Source organism: Equus asinus, chromosome 17, assembly GCF_041296235.1.
Source record: "Equus asinus isolate D_3611 breed Donkey chromosome 17, EquAss-T2T_v2, whole genome shotgun sequence".
NCBI lineage: Eukaryota > Metazoa > Chordata > Mammalia > Perissodactyla > Equidae > Equus > Equus asinus.
This window is the reverse complement of record NC_091806.1, coordinates 14,426,768-14,448,307: the sequence shown is the minus strand read 5'-3', so window position 1 is coordinate 14,448,307 and position 21,540 is coordinate 14,426,768. Positions and strand designations below refer to the sequence as shown.

Below are 21,540 nucleotides of genomic sequence, written 5' to 3'. Positions count from 1 at the left end.
ACAAATATATCTGACATATAATTGCCTTTAATGTTTATAATATGACTTACTATAAGCAAGTATAAACAGAAGCCCAATTATAAATCAGTGCTGCATTCCTCAAACACTGTTCCTATTGAGAATTTAAATTCCCAAGATGATTCTAATCCTGCAGACACATCCTTAAGATCCATGTCAAGTTTTTACTTTTTGGAAGAAGTAAACTGGGGAAGTGTATTAAAAGGAGAAAATATTGGAGAGGAACATTTTCCTTGTAGTGACATTAAATTTGAATACAATAATTAGAAATTGAATTGATTGCTTCTGAAAACCAGAGAAACCTGAACTGACACAGTGGTTGTTAAAACACGTCACCTAGGGGCCAGCCCTGTGGCCGAGTGGTTAAGTTCCTGCACTCCACTATGGCAGCCCAGGGTTTCTCTGGTTCAGATCCTGGGCATGGACCTGGCACTGCTCATCAGGCCACGTTGAGATGGCATCCCACGTGCCACAACTAGAAGGACCCACAACTAAAATATACAACTATGTACTGGGGGTGGGGGGGTTGGGGGAGAAAAATCAGAAAGAAAAAAAAAAACCTTTCACCTAAACTTTGCCTCATGACCTTTATCTATTGACATAATGTTGATAGTATGTGCTAGGTGATTGAGCCACTTGTAGTTTACAAGTGACAGAGCCTGTGATGTTAAATCCTATTACCTCTAAGTGTAGTAGCAATCAAACAAGCATAATGTTTAGCTAAACAAAATAAGATGACTAGGGATTTCATATGTTGAAAGCATATGATATCATATGTGGCATCATGGAGGATAATTATGTCGATAACTAAATTGTAACACCAATTACCACTGACAAAGCTTAGTCTGGCTTTGATCATATTTGAGCTCTGTGATGATATCATATTGTAATAATTTAGCAAAATAGAAATGTCTAATTTTAATAATATACATTAGCAATGAATGTAATAGCCTATTTTACTGATGGAAAACTGATAAACTTTGATTGTAACTACTTATGAGACTTATTAAACATAACATTATGCTTATATAGTCTCATCTTGTACATTGTGTAAAATCTGCATTGATTTTTTAATTATTTGAATTATAATAATGATAAGTGTGACTCAAAATTTTCCAGAAGGGGCTAGTCCTATGGCCGAGTGGTTATGTTCATGCACTCCGTTTGGTGGCCCAGAGTTTTACCGGTTTGTATCCTGGGCACAGACCTAACACTGCTCATCAAGACACAATGAGGCAGCATCCCACATAGCAGAGCGAGAATGACCTACAACTAGAATATGTAACTATGTACTGGGGCTCTTTGGGGAGAAGAAGACAAAGGAAAAAAAGGAAGATTGGCAACAGATGTTAGCTCAGGTGCCAATCTTCAAAAAATAAAAAGAAAGAAAGCAGAGAAGTAATTGGTAGAAAAAAAAAGTTTCAAGAATAGAACAAAGACATTCATGCTTTTTATTTGTCCTTAGGCAATACACATTGAGCTTATGTGAAGGCAATGCCAAATTTCACGGATGTGACACAATTTATTCTTCTGGGGTTGACCAGTCATCAGAAGCTTAAAGTTCTCTTTTTTGTGGTGTTCCTACTGGTTTACATGATCACTCTGTTAGGGAATATTGGTGTGATCATTTTGATCAGCATCAGTCCCCAGCTTCAGAGCCCTATGTACTTTTTCTTGAGTCATTTGTCTTTTGTGGATGTGTGCTTGTCTTCCAATGTCACCCCCAAAATGCTGGAAAACTTGTTATCAGAGACAAAAACCATTTCTTATGTTGGGTGTTTGGTGCAGTGTCACTTTTTCATTGCCCTTGTCCACGTGGAGGTCTATATCTTGGCGGTGATGGCCTTTGATCGCTACATGGCCATCTGCAAACCTCTACTTTACGGCAGTAAAATGTCCAGGATTGTCTGTGTTCGACTCATCTCTGTACCTTATGTCTACGGATTCTCTGTGAGTCTAATATGCACACTGTGGACATATGGCTTGTACTTCTGTGGAAACTTTGAAATCAACCACTTTTATTGTGCAGACCCTCCTCTCATCAAGATTGCCTGTGGGGGTGTCCACATCAAAGAATACACGATGATTGTTATTGCTGGAATTAGTTTGACATATTCTCTCTCAGTGCTCCTCACCTCCTATGCTCTCATTGTAATAGCTGTGCTACGCATGCCCTCTGCTGATGGGAGGAGAAAGGCCTTCTCCACTTGTGGGTCCCACTTGACAGCTGTTAGCCTGTTTTATGGGACTCTGATATTCATGTATCTAAGACGACCCACTGAAGATTCTGTGGAGCAGGGGAAAATGGTGGCTGTGTTTTATACCACAGTGATCCCCATGCTGAATCCTATGATCTACAGTTTGAGAAACAAGGATGTAAAAGAGGCTGTCAATAAAGCAATCATCAAAGCAAACTTGGGGCAGTGAAACTGCAATAGATATTTTTATACGATGCTGCTACCTATTGTAAAAGTTCTAGCTGAAGAAGGACTTTCTAAAGCCAACACTTACAAACAGTAAAAGGTCCGATCTAACACCCTAAAGCTTTATCCCATGAATGGACTCTAATTACTAAGCCTGCTTTATCCTACATATATAATCATATTATTGTAACTGACATATTAGTGTTATTCACAATGTATTTAAAATTGTACTGAGGAAATTATAAATAAGTTTAGATAAAGAAATGATAATTTTCAGGTACCCTTTTTAGAGTCAAACATGACGTCCTAGAATATTTTCTATATACACATGCTGCTTGACCTAGATTTCTCGTGAAATACATAATTTCATGAGAAAAAGAATAAGAATTCAACTCTTTTCCATGACTACAGGATGTTGATGGACCCTGATTTACCTAAACTGTCCTGTAATGCTTATGTATACATGGATTTTTGAAAATAAAATTGTATTCAGAATCTTTAACTATTTTCTCAATACAATCACAAGATTTGTCCTGAGTATGCATTGTTCAATAGTTAACAATGTTTATCTTTTAATAATCCATTTAATTATCCTAATTCTATTCCCAGGTTTGGATTCTGATATACATTTCTTGATGTTAAAAGGGTGAAATATCTCTGACAAATTGCTTCCTCTCCTCCTCATAATAAAAAAATGAACTGGTATGAATTTTCTGATATTAAAATCTGACCTTTGGCCATACTACATTGTCCTGTTAAACCTTTTGTTGAAAATGATTTGAAACTCTTGTTTGATTCCAGTTTCTTCTCACTAATGCTACATTCTTTGGTTCTTTACTTAGCAACTTAAATCGAACTTTCAGTGCCTAGAGTGGATCTACCAGGTTAGAAGCACTGTTTAACTAAGTGCTCTTATACTGATCATGCATTCAGATGTGATCAATATAGTTCAAAATAGTATCCCATTTGGGCTTGGTTGAGAATCCTCCAAAGATTACTGTTCCATTTATCTAGATTGGTGCATCTATAGCATACTTAATCTACTTTCCATTCATGCTACAGGTAGAATAAAAATTTGTCTACCCTTGATTACTCTTGCTTACTTACCAGGATAAAGGAAAATGGATATTAGAAGTTATTCCTGATGAGTGAGTTTATTTTTGGGTAATTGCTAATCCAATTAAAGGGGATGTACAATTGAGGATGTGAAGGAGGACTGAGAAGTAGCATACAGTCGTGGTAAAACCACTGGCAAGATAGACTAATTCACGCAGAGTATTGTTACTCTGGCTAATTTACTAATTAACTGTGGGCAACTACCCCTTAAATAGATCTGAAGAGAGGCAGATGGTGGTAGGGGGAGGAGAGTTCTCCTTCGTAACTTTAGATGCTGAGCATGAAGAAAGGGTACCATTGGTTTGCATTAGAAATTATGTTAACAAAGTTTTTTTTATGATTTTGAACCACCCACATTGGCTTCTAAAGTGTTAATGTCAGGAGCAAAGTGTAGGGCTGCTCAAGGAGCAACTGCTTTCACTGAGACTGACAATATAACCTGACATTCTAAGATCATATTTTCTGGAATCCTTATGGCAGATATTCCTTAGTCTCTGCTATTTCATTTTTGCTTCTGGCAATAAAGCACTGACCACTCAGCTATTGACCACAGTTCCCATCTTCCCTTCAGGCCAAGTATATGACCTTTTTATGAAATGTCGGCAATGAGCTCTCAATAGAAAGTTATGTATACGACCTAAGGGTCATCTCCTCAAGGTCAAAGCTACTAGATCTGGACGTTTTCCTCCCCCTTCCCACTTGAAAATGTTGTCACTGAAGTGGTTGCCCTAGACTCATATATGGAAGCCATATATTGAGTCTAATTGCTTTACCCAAACCTCTCACTCACATTGTTGCCTGAGAAAGGAATAAAATTCTATCTTATTAAGTCAAGATATTTTGGGGGTTCCCTTGTGATAGCGCTTAGCCAAAATCTTAATCCTCCCTCCAAGAGTTCTTATAATAGCTTCCAGAAACATGAGCCTGGGCATCTGACCTCTGCATCTACTAATTTCTAAGGCAAATTTTGCTTTGAGGACCATCAGGTCTCCTCAGATGCTTGCCTATTCTGGTATTGAGTGAAGTGCATCTGATGATCTGTATAAATCAGAAGGAGATAAAAACTCAACCTTCTGGTCGTAGATATTAGGTTATATCTTTTTTGCCTCACTGCCTGATCAGTCCTTGGACTTGTCACAGTCTCCACTTGTCACATTAGTTGGCTATGAATCCCTTTTGTCCCAACTTATAGGACACTTCTTTCTACTAGAATTTTCAGATACTTACAAGATTCTTTCTTAGGCTTAATAATTCTTAGCCATTTTCTTTGTAATGTGTTTGTAGGTGTAGACTAAGTGAGCTTCCATCAAACATTTTAGCCAATGTACATCTGTAGCTATTGTTGCTTATTATGGCTTGATTTGTGTCCTCAAACAAGGTATGTTAAAGCCTTAACCCCAAGTTCCTCATAATAACATTATTTGGAAATAAGGTCATTGCAGATGTAATTAGTTAAGATGAGGTCATACTGGTGTAGGGTGGGCCATTAATCCAATATGCCTGATGTCCTTATAAGCAGAAGGAAGTTTGGAGACAGACATAGAGAGAAGATGGCCATGTGAAGACAGAGGCAGAGGTTGGATTCGTGCTGCCACAAACGAAGGAGTGCCTGGGGGTACCGGAACCTGGAAGAGGCGAGGAATGATCCCACCCTGGAGGTTCAGAGGGAGCCTGGTCTTGCCAATAAGTGGATTTCAGACTTTAGACTCCAGAACTGTGAGAGAATAAATCTCTTTTGTTTTAAGCCATCTGCTTTGCAGTACTCTGTTAAGGCAGGTTGATAAAGCTAATACATTACCGTTTTGTTGGAACTCTGGTGTTCCTATGAGGCTTTTTGTTAGTCTCCAGGGCTATACCCTGAGAAGGTAAGCTATCATCCTTCCTCTTTTTCAAACTTATCTGAATGTTCTTTTGGGAGCTGTGTGGTTTTGCAACAATCTCACCTGATTCTGGTATGCTCCCCAGAAGGGGGGGTGCAAGATTCCTTTTCAAAGATTCAATAACTTTAAACCCTACTCATACTGCCTGCCAATCTCAGGTTGAGACTTTACTACTTGTGGTCAGGGAAATGGTTCTTTTATCATTCTGAGTTCTTTCCTACTTTTCAGTTTATCATATAACCTCTGTGCTCTTCTCTTACATATTTAATGTTATGATTTGGAATTATGAAACAAGCAAAACCAAAAAAACAGCAACAAAGATGTTCTCCTTTCTCGAGTTTGTGCCCTTGGCACTTGACAATCATGACTTCCAAGATTAGTTTCTCTGCTATGGTGCCTGCTCCCACAAAAAAGAAATCAGCTTAAGAGCGGGAAAGTCATATTTGTAACACTTTGCATTCTCTCCAGAATTTATACCATTTGTATCCACTTAAAACAGCTCATTGTTGCCTTAATGGTGGTGTTGGGGTAGAATGAGGCAGATATAAAAATAATTTTTGAAATACATAGTTCAATATGTCAATATTGATGTCTTCACATAAACCTAAAATCTAAACTTAACCATGAAATCCATACAAAAGTAATTTGAATGACTTCAGCTAACCTGGTTAGCACAGGCTTCTGATTTACTTCTATACAGTAATTTCTTTTGCCAGTATTTCCCAAAATGCTATACATGGTGTAATTTTATATAGTACACAGACATTTAATTAATTGAAATGATTGAGTTTTTATATTTTTGTTATTTTCTATTTATGGTAATTGACACATTTTTATCATTTGCAGTGGTTATATAAAGTTTAGCTTTCAAATTTATTTAAATAAAGTGTGAGTCAATTTAAGAAAAATATGCTAACCAAATAATAAATGTGATATGCCAATGCAGGAGCAATCATAAAGCATAACAATAACTAAAAGACAGAAAACACAACCCTGTGACAAAGTCACCACAATTTTACACAAATACACTCTCTACCTATCATATATGTGCATATATAGTTAGAGTATACACATTATATAGTACAATATATGTATATATTATATATAATTGTGTATATATACACACACATATATAATATACAATTGTATATATATATATATATATATATATACAATTCTGTATATGTTTATAAATGCGGAAACCAGAAAACTCTTGGGATACAATTGCCTATCAGGCACTACTTCCCATGGGGTTTATAGATACCCTACTTTCATTTTTTTAGAGTTCAATAATTTCTGCAGTTATCCAAGACTATTAAATTGATTCAAGTGAGACTGAAAATTCAGTACATCTGTTGTAAAGTCTCTGTTGTTATACTATTGGTTAATATTAGTCATATAATATTCAAATGGATTTGGAGAGAACACAGATATCCAATGTGCTTCCTGCATTGTTCTAGGAACTAAAAATCTAGAATAGAACCAACTTTGAGCTCCTGAGCTTTATGAGTACCACTCACCCAGAAATGAATGATGTCAAAGCAACTTTTCATCTTTTTCCCACCACTCACAGGTGGTTTTGAAGAAGAAGACAGAGACATTATCTAATGTCACTTAGCTGGGAGTGATAAAGCTTAGGTTTGAACTCAAGATCATAAGATTCCAAGAGCTAGCTTCTTTCTATTTCACTGAGGTACCATAGCTTGAATGCAGACAGATGTTGATCACTGGTCATACCTGGGTTTGAATTGTGAGCCTTTTGGTAAGATGAAATCAGGAATGACAGAATAAAAAGAGGGAGTCAGCTCATGATAAGAAAGGGCTTATAGTAACCCTGGCATGTACCAACAGCATGGCTTCATTTTGTTCATTTGATAATAAAGTTCTTTTTGTCCATTGTTCACTTTGTTCATATTTGTTCATTGTTTATTGTTTATGACTTGCTTGTCAAATGAACAAAATGCATTTCCTGGGTCTCTAGATCCATTCTGATACCTATTACAGTGCATAGGTCATAGTAACACAGACTTATAATTCAATACATTGATCACTACATTGATTTTAGAATCCATTCACCATCTACTTGCCTCATTTTTAGAGGAGGTCATCCAGAGGATGAGACTGCCAGTTGACCCTCCAGTTGGACCTGGGAAATAAGAGGCTCCTCACCTGCTCCACTGTCCTGGATTGTATGTTCCACTCACCATTCCCACAGTGGGAACTGCTCCAAGGACATAGCCTTGAGAGAGTAAGATGTCGTTGAGACCATCTGTATGGTATGTGACTGAACCTAGTTAAGGCTTCTGTATAAACATTTAAGATTCTGGTGGATTGGTGTGGATATCTCCTCATCTTGCAGTCACCCAAGACAAGCCTCATATGTAAGTTCCCTTGCTTATTAAAGCTGCTACCTACCAATCTGGAGTGGTCTGTCTCTTTCTTTGGTTTCTCGTTGCACTCTTTGTAGGGAGCTCAGTTTCAGATTTCACTGGGGAAACTCCTGAGGTTGTGAACTAACAGTTATTCAAAAAATTATTTTAAAAAACCCACATAAACCACTCAAAATGGCTTAATAAAAATAAATGTCAAGATTGTATTTTTGTTTTTATTTTTCAATAAAATCACGGTGGTATGTTACAAGACTCAAGAGCAGGAAATGCAACCAGGCTTCACAAGATCAGTACTTGGGTCTTGGACACTAGAAACAAAGATAGCTACACTCTTTCGTTTTTTGAGTCAAAGTGGATTTCTCCCGTGTAAATTTATTTTTCTTTCTCTACAGACCAGCTTTCTGTTTCTCAGTGCACAGGGAAGTCTACAATGGAAAACTCAGCTCCAGAATGCACTTGACCTAAGATTAAGTGATCAGTTGAGACTCACTAGAATTACAAGATTACAAGTTCAAATTCCCTTGAAAGACATCTGATTGGCTGGTCCTCAGTCATGTAACCACTCCAGTGTACTGTGCTTTTAGGGATAGAGCCACTAGTGCAACAATGGATGTCACATTCCCCCTCTGTGAGGAGGGAGATTCTCAGAGGGGAAGGGTCATTGTAAGCAGGAAAACAGTCTAAATTGTGTTCATTTGGTTTGCCTGCTGACTCGTTCACTCATTTTTCCACCATCATTCAGAGTAATTATAGGGGTCATATTAGACACTAGGAGTGAAAAATTGTAGAAGATAAATTCATCCTGCAGTATCCCAGGAACTAAGTATGTCAGATTGAAAGCCTAAACTCTGTATACAAGCCACACTTAAGCATTTCATGACACCTTGGCAGACCGATGAGGCAGAAGTGATATTTACACTAGAGTCTGGTGGACTTCACAAGGAAAAGGATCAAGATTGACAATTTGTCCCTTATTTATTTTTAACAGGCTTAAGACATTTCTTTTCCAAATTAGTACTGCCTTACTCCACATGTGCCCTTGTTCTCCTAAGGGCCTGATGGAATTCTCCTACACTTGGAGGACTCCACAAGGTACTTGTGGCTACTAGCTCATGCTACTGGAATTTTTGCCTTGTTTGCACATTAGCTGTCTTAATCACCCTTCTTTGACACTTTAGCTCTCTCTGAGTCTCACTAACTCATATTGACATTAAACAATTATTTTTGTAATTATTTGATGGATATATGCCCCTTCTACCAGACTATTAAGCACTATCAGGAAGAGAATGTGTTTGTTTTTGCTGTCTACGGATGGCACACAATATCAAGCACAGGGTATACGTTGAACATTTGAATTTATAAGTGAAAAAAACAAAGATTTTACATCACAGTTGAAGGTTTAAGTGGGTTTTAGATTATGTTGCTTTATAATCACCCAACATTGAGCTACATTCTTGGAATCTAACAGCAACCATATCTATCACTTGGTTCTAGGCTATACCTTCCTGTCTCCAAGTCCACTGTAATTTCTTCATATCACCAAAACTTCAAAGGACCATTATAGAGCATAGCTTTGCTAAGGGAATTTAAGGATAAGTTTGCTTTTTCGCTTTGATAGGGTAATAAAAGGGAATATGGCTTTCCAAAAACTAATCCTGTCTCTCAGATCTGCATAGTGAAAAATAACATTTTAAAGGACATAATAATAATGCAATTTCAGGGAGTCATCACTAATGAATATAGTGGTGATCAGAGGAGGAGTGAGGAATGAAGGTTAATAGACAGGGTACAGTTGAGGAGCAGGCTATAGCATAAAATGACAGGAGGATGGACAAGAAAGTTATTTCATCACCTTCCTTGACTCCTTCTCTGTCCTCCACTAATTCACAAAACAGAAACACTTTTGAAAGGAGCAGATAAATCTTATTATCAGTTGGATAGGAACTATCCAGGTCAAAGCTATCAGTGTCACATACTCAAACAGCAGCAATTTGTTAAGAATTTAAATTTTACCCCTTCAAACATTTCATCTTATTGTAGACTATATGAAAAATAGAACTTATGTACAAAATAACTTTACTCATATAAAGAATGGTAAAAATGAATTTACTCCATCAAAAGATTATAAAAACAACATATCTATGTGTGGAATTGTTCCAAAACAGGCATTGTTCCAAGACACTTAAAGTTTGTTAGAGGCAGGTTATATTTTTCCATGGCTTCCATCAAGGCACTTTTTATCTCTTGGTGCCTCAAACTGTAGATCATGGGGTTCAACATGGGAATGACTATTGTGTAGAACACAGAGTCGCTTTTGTCTGTGCGGAGGGAATGGTTTGATTTTGGCTGCAGATAAATGAAGATCAGAGTCCCATAGAATATAGTCACAGCTGTCAGATGAGAGGCACAAGTTGAGAAAGCTTTGCAACTCCCTTCTGTAGATTGGATTCTCAAAGTTTCAGCCACAAAAGAAAGAAATATGGACAGTGGCCAAAATGCTGATCATGTTGAATCCAGCAAAGATGAAAATCAAAATTTCTTTGATGCTGATATCTGAGCAGCCAAGGGTCATCAACAGGATGTCATCACAATAGAAATGACTGATGATATTGGGACCGCAATAGACCAGTTGGGAAGTAACTACTGTGTGGAGCAAAGCAACAGAACAGGTGTATAAGAACGAGCTGTATACACAGCTTTTGGGGCATGATCACCACATAGAGAAGCGATCATAAGCCATTATTGCAAGAAGGAACATCTCTCATATCAAGAAGTTCAGGAAAAAGCCCAGCTGTGTTGCACATGCATAGAAAGACATAGACCTGCGCTTGGCCAGGAGGATCTCCAGGAACTTGGAGGCTGTTGATGAGGAGTAAAATAGGTCTACAAACGCCAGATTACTTAGGAAAAAGTACATGGGTGTGTGAATCCAAGAATCCAATCGGATTAATGAAATCATTCCCAAATTCTCTACCAAATTTAGAGTGTATACCACCAAAATGATCACAAAGAGAATGATCTGAATCTCTCTATGGACTGAAAAGCCCAAAAGAAGGAATTCCATCACCCTCGTGCTATTACTTTCAGTCATCTATTCCAGTTCCTCAGATGCTGAAAAAAGACAAGATAGAGTGAGACAGAAATTACTGGGACTCAGGAATTGTCATCAGACACCAACTTTTGTGTGCTTTAGCTTGAAAAACTATTGTTCATTGAAGTAGAATATCAGAACAAACAAATACATCCCCTTTCAAACTCTCCTCTCTAGCTGTTTACACATTTACAAGGACAAAAGTTGAGGGACAATAAAAATAAATCAACTGAAAGCTGCATAGTAAAAATAAAAAAACAAACAAAAAATCTTTTTTTGTTTGTAAAGATATTTAATATTTTATATTTACATCATCTAAAATTATACTTGATAAGGAAAAGAAAAATTTTTATTTCCAGCTCCCTTATTTTCTTCTTGGTGAAGCAAAACTTGAGTGTACTAATTTTACGTCTTTTTGAATAGATATTTTTACTGTAGTTTAACAAATATGTATCAGGCTAAATTTACAGCTAAGCAGGATATTCAATAGGGAGAAAAAAGGAGGCCATTAAATGTTTCCACTTGTGAATCAGGCAAATTTTGAATTCATATGTAATTAATTTATTTTCAAATACTGCTTTCTAAAAATTAAAAAAATGCACTCATAGTAGGGCTAGAATATAGATATTTTAAAGGTATAGTTCTCTATATTAAAGTGTTCAATAGTGGTGTATTTTAATTACTTCCAGCATCTATAATCAAGAGTGTTTTCTATAATCTCTGGTAAAATTTCAGTGAAACAATAGTATACGTCCTGTCTTCAAAAGGTAGAATCTCTTTGACAAGAGAAAGAATTTTCTGGAAGTAATACTCTGTCCTATGATGTTCAACCTGCAATGGTGTTACTGGGCATTATGTACCCCTAGCCATTTTTGAAACTGAAAAAGCTAACTATAATTTTGGGAAGAAAGTAGAGAATAAGAAACTCCCAGCATATCAAAATAAAAAAAATAAAATGTGTCAAATAGAAAGAATAATTCCTTTTCCTCCTCAAACATATTGCCTAAAGGGAAATTTTTCTTTTTTTAACAGTTTGGTGTGAGGAGTCAGAAAGTCTGCCCTTTTAATTTTCTCTTCTCCTTGTACTGACAGCTTAATACTATAACTTGTACCTAATTGTTCCCCCAAATCAAAACAAATATATACACACAGATATGCAAATACACATACATAACATAGTACATATACATATATGCATATATGAAAACACACACATATGTACATATATATGTGTACATAAAATCTGACATGGAAACTATTTTCTTCCTTATCCGTTTGCTTTTCTCTGAGTGGAGTCAAAGCCTACCTTGTGAGAGGGGTGTTTGAACTGCCTTGTCTTCCTGAACTGGCATCTTAACACAGCTATTTGTACCATAACTCACTATTCTGGGAATATAATGAAGGAAGAAACGAGGAAATATTGCTTCAGGCAGAGTTTGCTCACTTGCAGACATATTGAGTCTGGTCCCACTTTTGGTCCTCCATGTTAAATATCATCTTGGGTGTTTTAGAAATACTTAGTGGAAGTGTTTGTATTGAGTTTTTTTTGTTTTTTGTGTTTTTTTGGCTTATACACTGGAAACAGACTGATTTTCCTTCTCTGTATATCAATAATAAAAGAAAAAACATAGAACTCCCACACATCCTCATCAATTTCAAATTTTGAAAAGACAAGCTCCCATTTTTGTATGTTACTTTCACTTAAGAATGTCTCTTTGATACACATTTTTTGAACCATCAAGTTTTTCTCCTAAGAGAAAGGCAACTCTCACAGACACAAATGCTCTTCTTCCAAAGGAATTGGCTTCTCAAGTTTTATCAACAGATAAAATGTGTCTTCTCCTTCTGAAGGAAGCCGAAGTCTTCGGGCTCAGTTGAAAGAGATTTCTTTATTTTGAGAAGGTTATTTCATTCTTAAGTGTAGACATGAGCTTCAGTTGGAGCAGAGTTAGAGAGGGTCATCTATTTTCTTTTCTTTTCTTTTTTATTTTTTTGCTGAGGAAGATTCTCCATGAGCTAACTGTGTGCCAATCTTCCTCTATTTTTATTTTTAGTATGTGAGTCACCAGCACATCATGGCTGCTAACAGAGTGGTGTAAGCCCATGGATGGGAACCAATCCCCAGCCACTGAAGTGGAGCATGATGAAGATAACCACTAGGCAACTGGGTCTGGCTCCACCCACTTTCTTTTTAATGGGGGAAATTATGGATTATTTGGGAGAGGAGTGCTATGGAAATGATCAACCTTACCTGTTAACCTATCTGGTTGTGGAAAAAAATCTGAATATTTCCATAGAGTCATTTTCAATGACTCTCTGGGATAGTGAGTGTATGTGAATGTATGATATAGCCCTTTATATAGTGAAGTCCATATTCCTTAGAGAGTTAATTCCTAATGTTCCCCAGACATGACAGCCTCAGGGTCACTGACCCTCTGGAGTGCAACTGTGATTAGAAAGTTTCAATTAGAAAAAGATTACCCTATACAAACAGAAGTAGTATTAGGCCATATTTTAAATAGAATGATCTCACCATGAAAACTCTAGTCCTTCGTTATGAATGTCCAATTTAATTTGTATAAACAAAACAAAGCAAAAACAAATGGCAAAAATTTCAAATATCTCAAACTTGTCTAATATATTGTCACCTCTTGTTTACATTTGTCCTTTTTCTCTTGACCTTCTTAGTCAGAGGGAATTTGATAGAATCTTTTGTTTTACTATTTCCTGACAGTGTGTTTTATACCTAGAAGTTATACATTTTAAAGCAGACAAACCTCTTTATTTTTTATTTGCTAAGTGTAGACATGAAAACAGTAGCAAATCCTCTTTATCTACATCCTAAAGTGTTAACATTTATCTTTCTAAAATTACATGGCCAGAATCTGTTGTGTGACCTGAGGCAAATATCTAAGCTATTTGTTTGTCCAAATAGCTAATTGCCCTGATATTGTTAATTATGTACTCCATCTCTTTCTTATTAATTTACAATTAACTTAGACTTTAGAAATATCACCTAATTTACTAAAATAAATCAATAAAATCAACTAGCTTCTATATATCATAAAATATTTGAAGTTTTAGAAACCTTGATAGGTCCAGGGCATTTTTATATATCCTTACTTTTGTGAGAAAATAAATTTTTCTAGAATATAAATAAAGTGTATATATACTGTTTATAAAATTTTATATAGAGAAAAGTATTAAAATACATATACAAATCATCAACTAGAAGTAATTGCTCTTTTTTTTCTCTTTTTTCCTTCATATTTTTATGCATTTTATTAAATTGGGTTCATAGACTATATGAAAATTTTCTGCTTATACTTTCCATTTTTTCACCAGCAATGTATCAGGATTTTACACACTATTTAATATTCTTCACAAAGTATGCCTTCTAATACACCTGTAACAGTTCTTATTTTAAAATTTTGTGATTTTTTTTCAAATTAGTAAAACAATGTTACAACAAATTCTATTATTCAACATTTGTTTAGAATGATCCAGTATTGTTAGGGTAAAATATTAAAAGAAATGTTGAATAAGAGAATGTGCGTAGTTTAAAGCTTTTTGCTTATTGCTAAAGTGTCTTTTTCTAGAATTGTTTCTTGTAAAGTTGTTTATGTTAACTTGTTGCCTCCAATTCATGTCCTCTCACTTCTCTAGAAATCATTCCAGTCAGCCTTTCACCTCTTTTTTTCTACTGAAAGTCCCCTTACCAAGGTCACATTATTTAACCAATCAGCAATATTTGCAGAGTTATCATTCCTTGATTAACTTTCTTCACTTGGATTCTCACACTCCTGGTTTTCCTCCTAGATGTTCCTTCTCAGTTTTATTGCTGGTTCCTCCTCTCTGCCTTGACCTCTAAACATAAGAGAGCCACAAGCTCAGTTTTTTGTCATTTTGTCTAGTTATATCTATACATCTTCCTTTATTTGTTAATTTCATTCAGTTTTATACCATTTAAAACTGTTCATATGCCAATGATGGCCAAAGCAGCTCTTCAACCCAGTATACTCCTCTGAATTCTAGACTCCCATATTCAACATCCTACTTGACATCTTTACTTGGATGTGCAATAAGCATCTTAGATTTAGTGTCCAAAACTGAGTTCCTAATTCCCTGCCCCTCCCCAAATCAAGCCTGCTCTTCTCAAACACTTCTTATCTCAGAACATGGAAACCCTATGGTTGCTCCAGGCAGAATCCTCAGAGTAACCCTTGACTCCTCTTGCTCATATTCCACACCCAGTCTGCTAGAAATTCTGGTTTGTGCTATCTTCAACAAACTACTTCTTATCAATTAAAATGCTACTCTGTGGTCTTATCCAGCATCCTTTCACTAGGTTCACTGTCTCCGCCTTTTCCCTCTTCAGTTGATTTTTAACACAGAGTAATTCTTTTAAACAGTAAATTAGGGTATCTCAGTCTCTGGCACAGAATCTTGCAATGATTGACATTTCACCCAGACTAAAGTCCAAAATTCCTGATACTGAGAAAAAAATTCTAGATCTTTAGACATTTTAACTCCTTTAATCCTCAGGGCAGCACTTGAAGCAGTTACGATTACTATTGTTCTTTTAAAGATGATTAAAACAAGACACAGGATGTGACCAAGTATTGTGATGGCAAGTAATGGCAAAGACAGAATTTGGTCCCTTATCATCTGGCTCCAGTGTTCTCACACTTCACCAATGTGAAAGTGTCCAGGGGTAAAAGAATGGGCCGTAAAGAAATCTAAGAAAATGTATTTCATGATAGAGAACAAATACAAACACCTAAGGGTGGCATGCCCTGGACTATTTGAAGTCAGTGTGGATAGAAGGATGGGAATGCAGGAGATAGAGATTAAGATAATTGAGGTCAGAATGCTAACAATGGCCAGATTAATTATTCCATTTTATTAAGGATTAAATAAATGTACGTGAATGAGGAAACATCATTTTAAAATAAGAATCCTGGCACTATTGAGACTCAAATTGCCAAAAACTTTCTGAACTATTCATTTATTATTACAATAATTTATGAGTCCTCTGTATATGTCAGGAACTACAGATAAAGCAACTTGAAAAAGAGACTTCTATTGAGTTATTTTTCCTTTTATTTTGAATTGCTAGCTGAATTTACTTTAGGTTTTTTTTCTTTACTCAATTTCTGATTCTTAATTCCTATTGTCACTAGCTTCAACCTCTCTTGTTTAACTACAAAGGTATTAATGGCTATGCATGAATAGCCCCCTACATATGCTCTTGTTTGTAGTACTTACATTTCTATTTAAACACACATGCATATGCAATTATTTATCTGATACTTTTAAACTGTAAATTTGATTTATTCTTTCAAGCAAGTTTATTTAATTTATTTTTCCTGGAGTGACTTAATTTGATAACTTTTAATATAAAGTTTGGATTGTGATGAGATTTTTTGTGGCCTATCCTATTTCTAGTAAACAATCAAACCATAGTTTATAAGTATTTTATCATAGTTCAGTTAATAATCCATATTCTGAAGGTATACTGAAACCAATACTTTGTCTAATGGTTGCAACGCACTGACGATCACCTACATCCAAACTGTGCACACATGTCATATGCCATTCTTATATTGCTAGTATGTATACTTTACATTTGATATTTCTATCTTATTTTCATTAAATAGGACTTTGCTGACTCTTTCGGATTTCTTTATTAAGGGAAGGATTAAAGATCCATTAGTATTCTTTAATGCATCTAACATGGCCTTCTGGTATAGCATATTTCAAAAACCTTAATTGTGAAAACAGTATTAGACACTGAATTTGAAAAATTTTATTCTGTGACTATATTTCCAAATTATTTGGTACTGTTTAATATACAGTGTCTCACCACAGAATTTAGAAGTTACCAAGCACCTATTGCTTGTTCCTACTATGTAGTATGAAAGCACTTAGGTTAGACTTTCCATTTCTAGTCAGGCTGCAAAAGTTCAGAGTATCTGGGAAAATTAAGAAAAAAGTTATTTTCTGTAGCTACCATTCTTCATCTGTTGATTTTAATCAAATAATTGCTGGTCATTAAATAAAAGGAAACTGAAGTCAGAGTTTGCCTAAATGTTGAAGATGAAACTGTCTCTCTGGGTCTTGTTACCAAACTTTTCATTGCCAACAGAATTCCCCGCTGTCATTGCTAAAAGTGGGTTTATTTGATAATCAATTTCAAAGGGCCTTATTAAAATTACTGATTTCTCATTTTTATCATGGGGACATATTAACTGATGTCAATGTCAACAAACACAAAGTTTCCTGAGATTAATGAATATGCAGTTTAGTTTGAGTGTGTTGAGATCATTATCTGATTCCTTAGGGATGCCTATCTCCTCTACCTTGAAGTATCTCCCTTTGGGAGACAAGATAGTGTAGTGGGGAGACAAGATTTGGAGCCAGATATAGGCTTGTGCTCAGACTTTTCTGCTATCTACCCATGTACTCTTGGGAAGATCATAGACTCTGAGCCTCAATTAAGACATGAAAACACTACTTACAGCATAGGGCAATTTTGAGGAGTAAACCTATAATGGATATTAAATTACTTTTCAAACTTTGGACTGATGATGCTGTAATGATTACAAGTAGAAAGATAGCAATAATAATAACAGTGACTAAAATTTTTTGGGTACCTATTACATGCCAGGCAAGGTACTAAAATGTCTACGTACATTATATTATTATTCCTTATAAAATACTATGACGTAGGAAAATTTTCCCACAGATCAAATAAGAGAGGATCAGAGCATCTAAATAATTTGTTATAAGTCACAGCTGATAAATGTGTTAGCTAAAATGGAGATTCAAAGTGCAACTGTAAAATGGATACTCTTAACTACTCTCCTCTCTTCACTTTCTCTCTCTCTATATATACATATATTTAATTAGCTTAATTCTAATATTCTCAAAAATATATTATTATGGTGTCTCCTTTAGTACCTGTAACAAAAATCTTGGATACTAGTGCTATTTGTCGTAATAATAGGAATATAGCCTTGGATAGATAGACAAATACATATATGTTTATATATGTATCTATATACATATATCATTAATTTTTTTTTAAAAAATGATTAGAATATATAGAAGAACCCAACATAGTCCAAGTTTCAGCAAAACATCCCTTAGAAAATGATACTTAGTTTGAATTCTCAAGTAAGAGTGGCAAATTGGGTGGGAAGTAGGGGCATCATTTAAGAAAGAAGAAACCATTTACCAAGTTTTGTGGCAGGAGGAAACTTATAAGAAGAATTGACATAAAGCTAGTGTAGTTCGAAAAAAAAGTGGATTAGAAAGAGCAGGGCTAGAGAGGAAAACCTGGGTCAGATCATGCACAATGCTACGAACTATTGTATCTAATTTGAGAAATAAATTTGAGATTCATGGGTTATTGAAGTCGTGGGCCTAGAAAAAAGGATCCAGAATAGGGTAAGGAACTAAAAACCAATAAAAAGAAAAGCAGAGATTGGAACTGAAATCAGTGAGGTCAAAGAAAAACAAAGAAAATGTGATCCCTTTTAAAAATCCCAATGAAATTTTTACAATCCTAAAATTTATATGGAACTACAAAAGAGCCCAAATGGCCAAAGTTATCCACATGTAGAAGCATGAAACCAAACCCTTATCTTATACCATACACAGAAGTCAAATCAAAGTGAATTAAAGACTTAAGTGTAAGACCTGAAACTATAAAACTCCGAGAAGAAAACACAATCTTCATAACATTGAGCTTGGCAATGATTTCTTGGATATGACGTCAAAAGCAGAAGCAACATGGGGCCATCCCAGTTGCATAGTGGACAAGTTCATGCACTCTGCTTTGTCGGTCCGGGATTCATGGGTTCAGATCCTGGGCACATTCAGATCACCCCAGGCAGAGGCCTACACATCGCTCATCAAGTCATGCTGTGGCAGCGTCCCACATACAAAGTTGAGGAGGATTGGCACAGATGTTAGCTCAGGAATAATCTTCCTCAAGCAAAAAGAGGAGATGCGTGGTGGCAAGCATGTGGAGAAATTGGAACACTTGTACATGTTTGGTGGGAATATAAAATGGTGTGGCTGCTAAGGAAAATAGTATAGAGGTTCCTCAACAAATTAAAAATAGAACCAGCATGTAATTCAGCACTCCCACCTGTAGGTACATACCCAAAATAATTAAAATCAGCATCTAGAAGAGATATTTGCATTCTTGTGTTCATTGCAGCATTATTCACAATAGCCAAGATATGAAAACAACCTAAATATCAATGAATGAATGGATAAAGAAAACGTGGTACATACCTATAATGGAATATCACTCAGATTTAAAAAAGGAGGAAATCCTGACATATGTGACAACATGGATGAACCTGGAGGACATTATGCTAAGTGAAATAAGCCAGTCACAGAAGGACAAATGTTGCACTATTTCACCTACATGAGGTATCTAAAATAGTCAAACTCAAAGAAATACAGTGGAATGGTGGTTGCCAATGACTGGGAGGAGGGATGATTGACAGTTATTGTTTAATGGATAGAAGGGTCAGTTATACTAGATGAATGAGTTCTACAGATCTACTGTATGGCACTTTGTTTATAGTTAACGATACTAGATTGTGCACTTAAAATTTGGTTAAGAGGGTAGTCTCATGTTAAGTGTTCTTACTACAATTGAAAACTGAAACAAAAATAAAGTATGATATCACAAATGACATTGAGTGAGACAATGTACAACATTTTCAAATTTCAGAGGAAACCCAATTAAAACTTCAAAGTTGTTCATTGTATTTATCAATAATATGATAGCCAGAGAAGCTCGGAAGGACTGGGTCCCATGGTGGAAGAAAAAACTGCATTGGAAAAGGCAAAAGATCATGAGAAATTGGAAATGGTAGACAACTTTTTCAAGAATTTTGGCTTTTGCTATGAGTTGTGTTTTACACACACACATATCTACTTTCTATATGTTAGATTTAAAAATAGTTTTCTAGTTTGAAATTTGTAAACAAAATGGATTTCACCATTATTAATAACACATTTCCCTTCTTGTGTAGATTCACCAAGTTAGAATCTGAAACTGTTATAGGAGCAGTTCTGTTTTTTTCAGGTAGTTTTTTTGAGTATCTTGATTTTATTTATAGTTCTAATTTGTCTTACTTTTTAAGCAACTGGCTTTTGAACACTTACCTCTTACCATAGAGTTACTAAGTACTTTACGTACATTAATTTATTCAATACTTGCAAAAAACATAAAAATGTACCATTTTTACTTGATTTTACAATTGAGGTTTAAAAGAATATGGACATTGACCAAGTTCTCAAAAGTAAGTAACTCAGAATTTAACGGCTGGTCTTATCCTTTCAGAAAACTTGAGTTCTTATTCAATTCAACAAAGGTTTATGGTCTTTTTCTGTTGTTTCCAGTAGTATAGCCTACCTTTGCCCTCATTTAAAATGTCTGATTGGTACAGCTGAAGTACAATTCCTTCAGGAAAGTAGATAATTAAAAGATATTTTTTAATCTGCAATATAATTTGTGCAGCTCATCTTACTTTGAAAGAAACATGAAAGGAAAAATTACAGCTTTCACATATCTCTACAGTTTCAAGTTAAGATCCAAAGGGATCTAGAACTAATATATCACCCAAACAACTTCAGAATGAGCTCACTGGGAGCCAAGATCATTGCCAAGCAGGTGAGTCATGGGAAGTTTATATATGGAATGAATGGCCAACCTTCCACCTATAACCTGACATCCCACTAGAAATCTCTACCCTTGGTAAGCTGTGGTATTAAATAGAATCAAACTGCTTTTAGTGATAACACCTCTAACATCCTTACTGTATTTCTTACTTTCATACTCTCTGTTTTTTAGTACATTCTAAAGGATATCTATTTGTACTTAAAATTCTACTTCATCAATTTCCAAAGTTTCCTCTCTCTCTCTCTTCCTTTCACAAACACTCTCTCTCTCTCCCCCCACCCCCTCTCCTGAAATGACCTCATACTGAGGTAAGTAGATAATTTCCTAGAATTACCCTCCTTCCTGCAATGACACCCGCAAAAGAGAGTTGTTACTCTATGGCTGATGGATGAGAAATACAAGGACAGATGAGATTTTCTGTCTAAAATTCTCTTATAAGGGTGGGTCACCAAGAATGACTCCACTCTTAAGTGTTGGTAACAGTGTTTTTTGAAGTCCATCCTTGGCCTTTGGAAACAAACATAAGGTAAAAATTTCCCTCTTAAATAAAGAATGGATACTCACTGTAATTTTTGAATATGGAAATAAAACAGAAATCTACAGCCAGCCCTCTGTATCCACAAGTCTGCATCCCTGGATTCAACTAACTGTGGATCAAAAGGCCTATGACGGTTGTGTCTGTAGTGAACATGTACAGACTTTTTTCTAATCATTGTTCCATAAATAATACAGTATAACAATGATTTACATTGTATTAGATATTTTAAGTAATCTACAGATAATTCGAAAGCATATGGGAGAATGTGCATAGGTTATATGCAAATACTACTCAATTTTATACAAGAGACTTGAGCATGCCTGGATTTTGGTATCTGTGGGAGTCTTTGAAACAATCCACAGGAGGATACCAAAG

At 35.6% G+C, this 21,540-nt stretch overlaps 1 protein-coding gene across 1 annotated transcript; it reads left to right on the top strand.

Annotated features, from left to right (window-relative positions):
- The first annotated feature begins 1,512 nt into the window (after positions 1–1,512).
- On the top strand, positions 1,513–2,445 carry LOC139040880 (olfactory receptor 5M9-like). The gene has a single exon (XM_070488600.1). The coding sequence runs from the start codon at positions 1,513–1,515 to the stop codon at positions 2,443–2,445; it is 933 nt and encodes a 310-aa protein (XP_070344701.1).
- Positions 2,446–21,540: the final 19,095 nt, after the last annotated feature.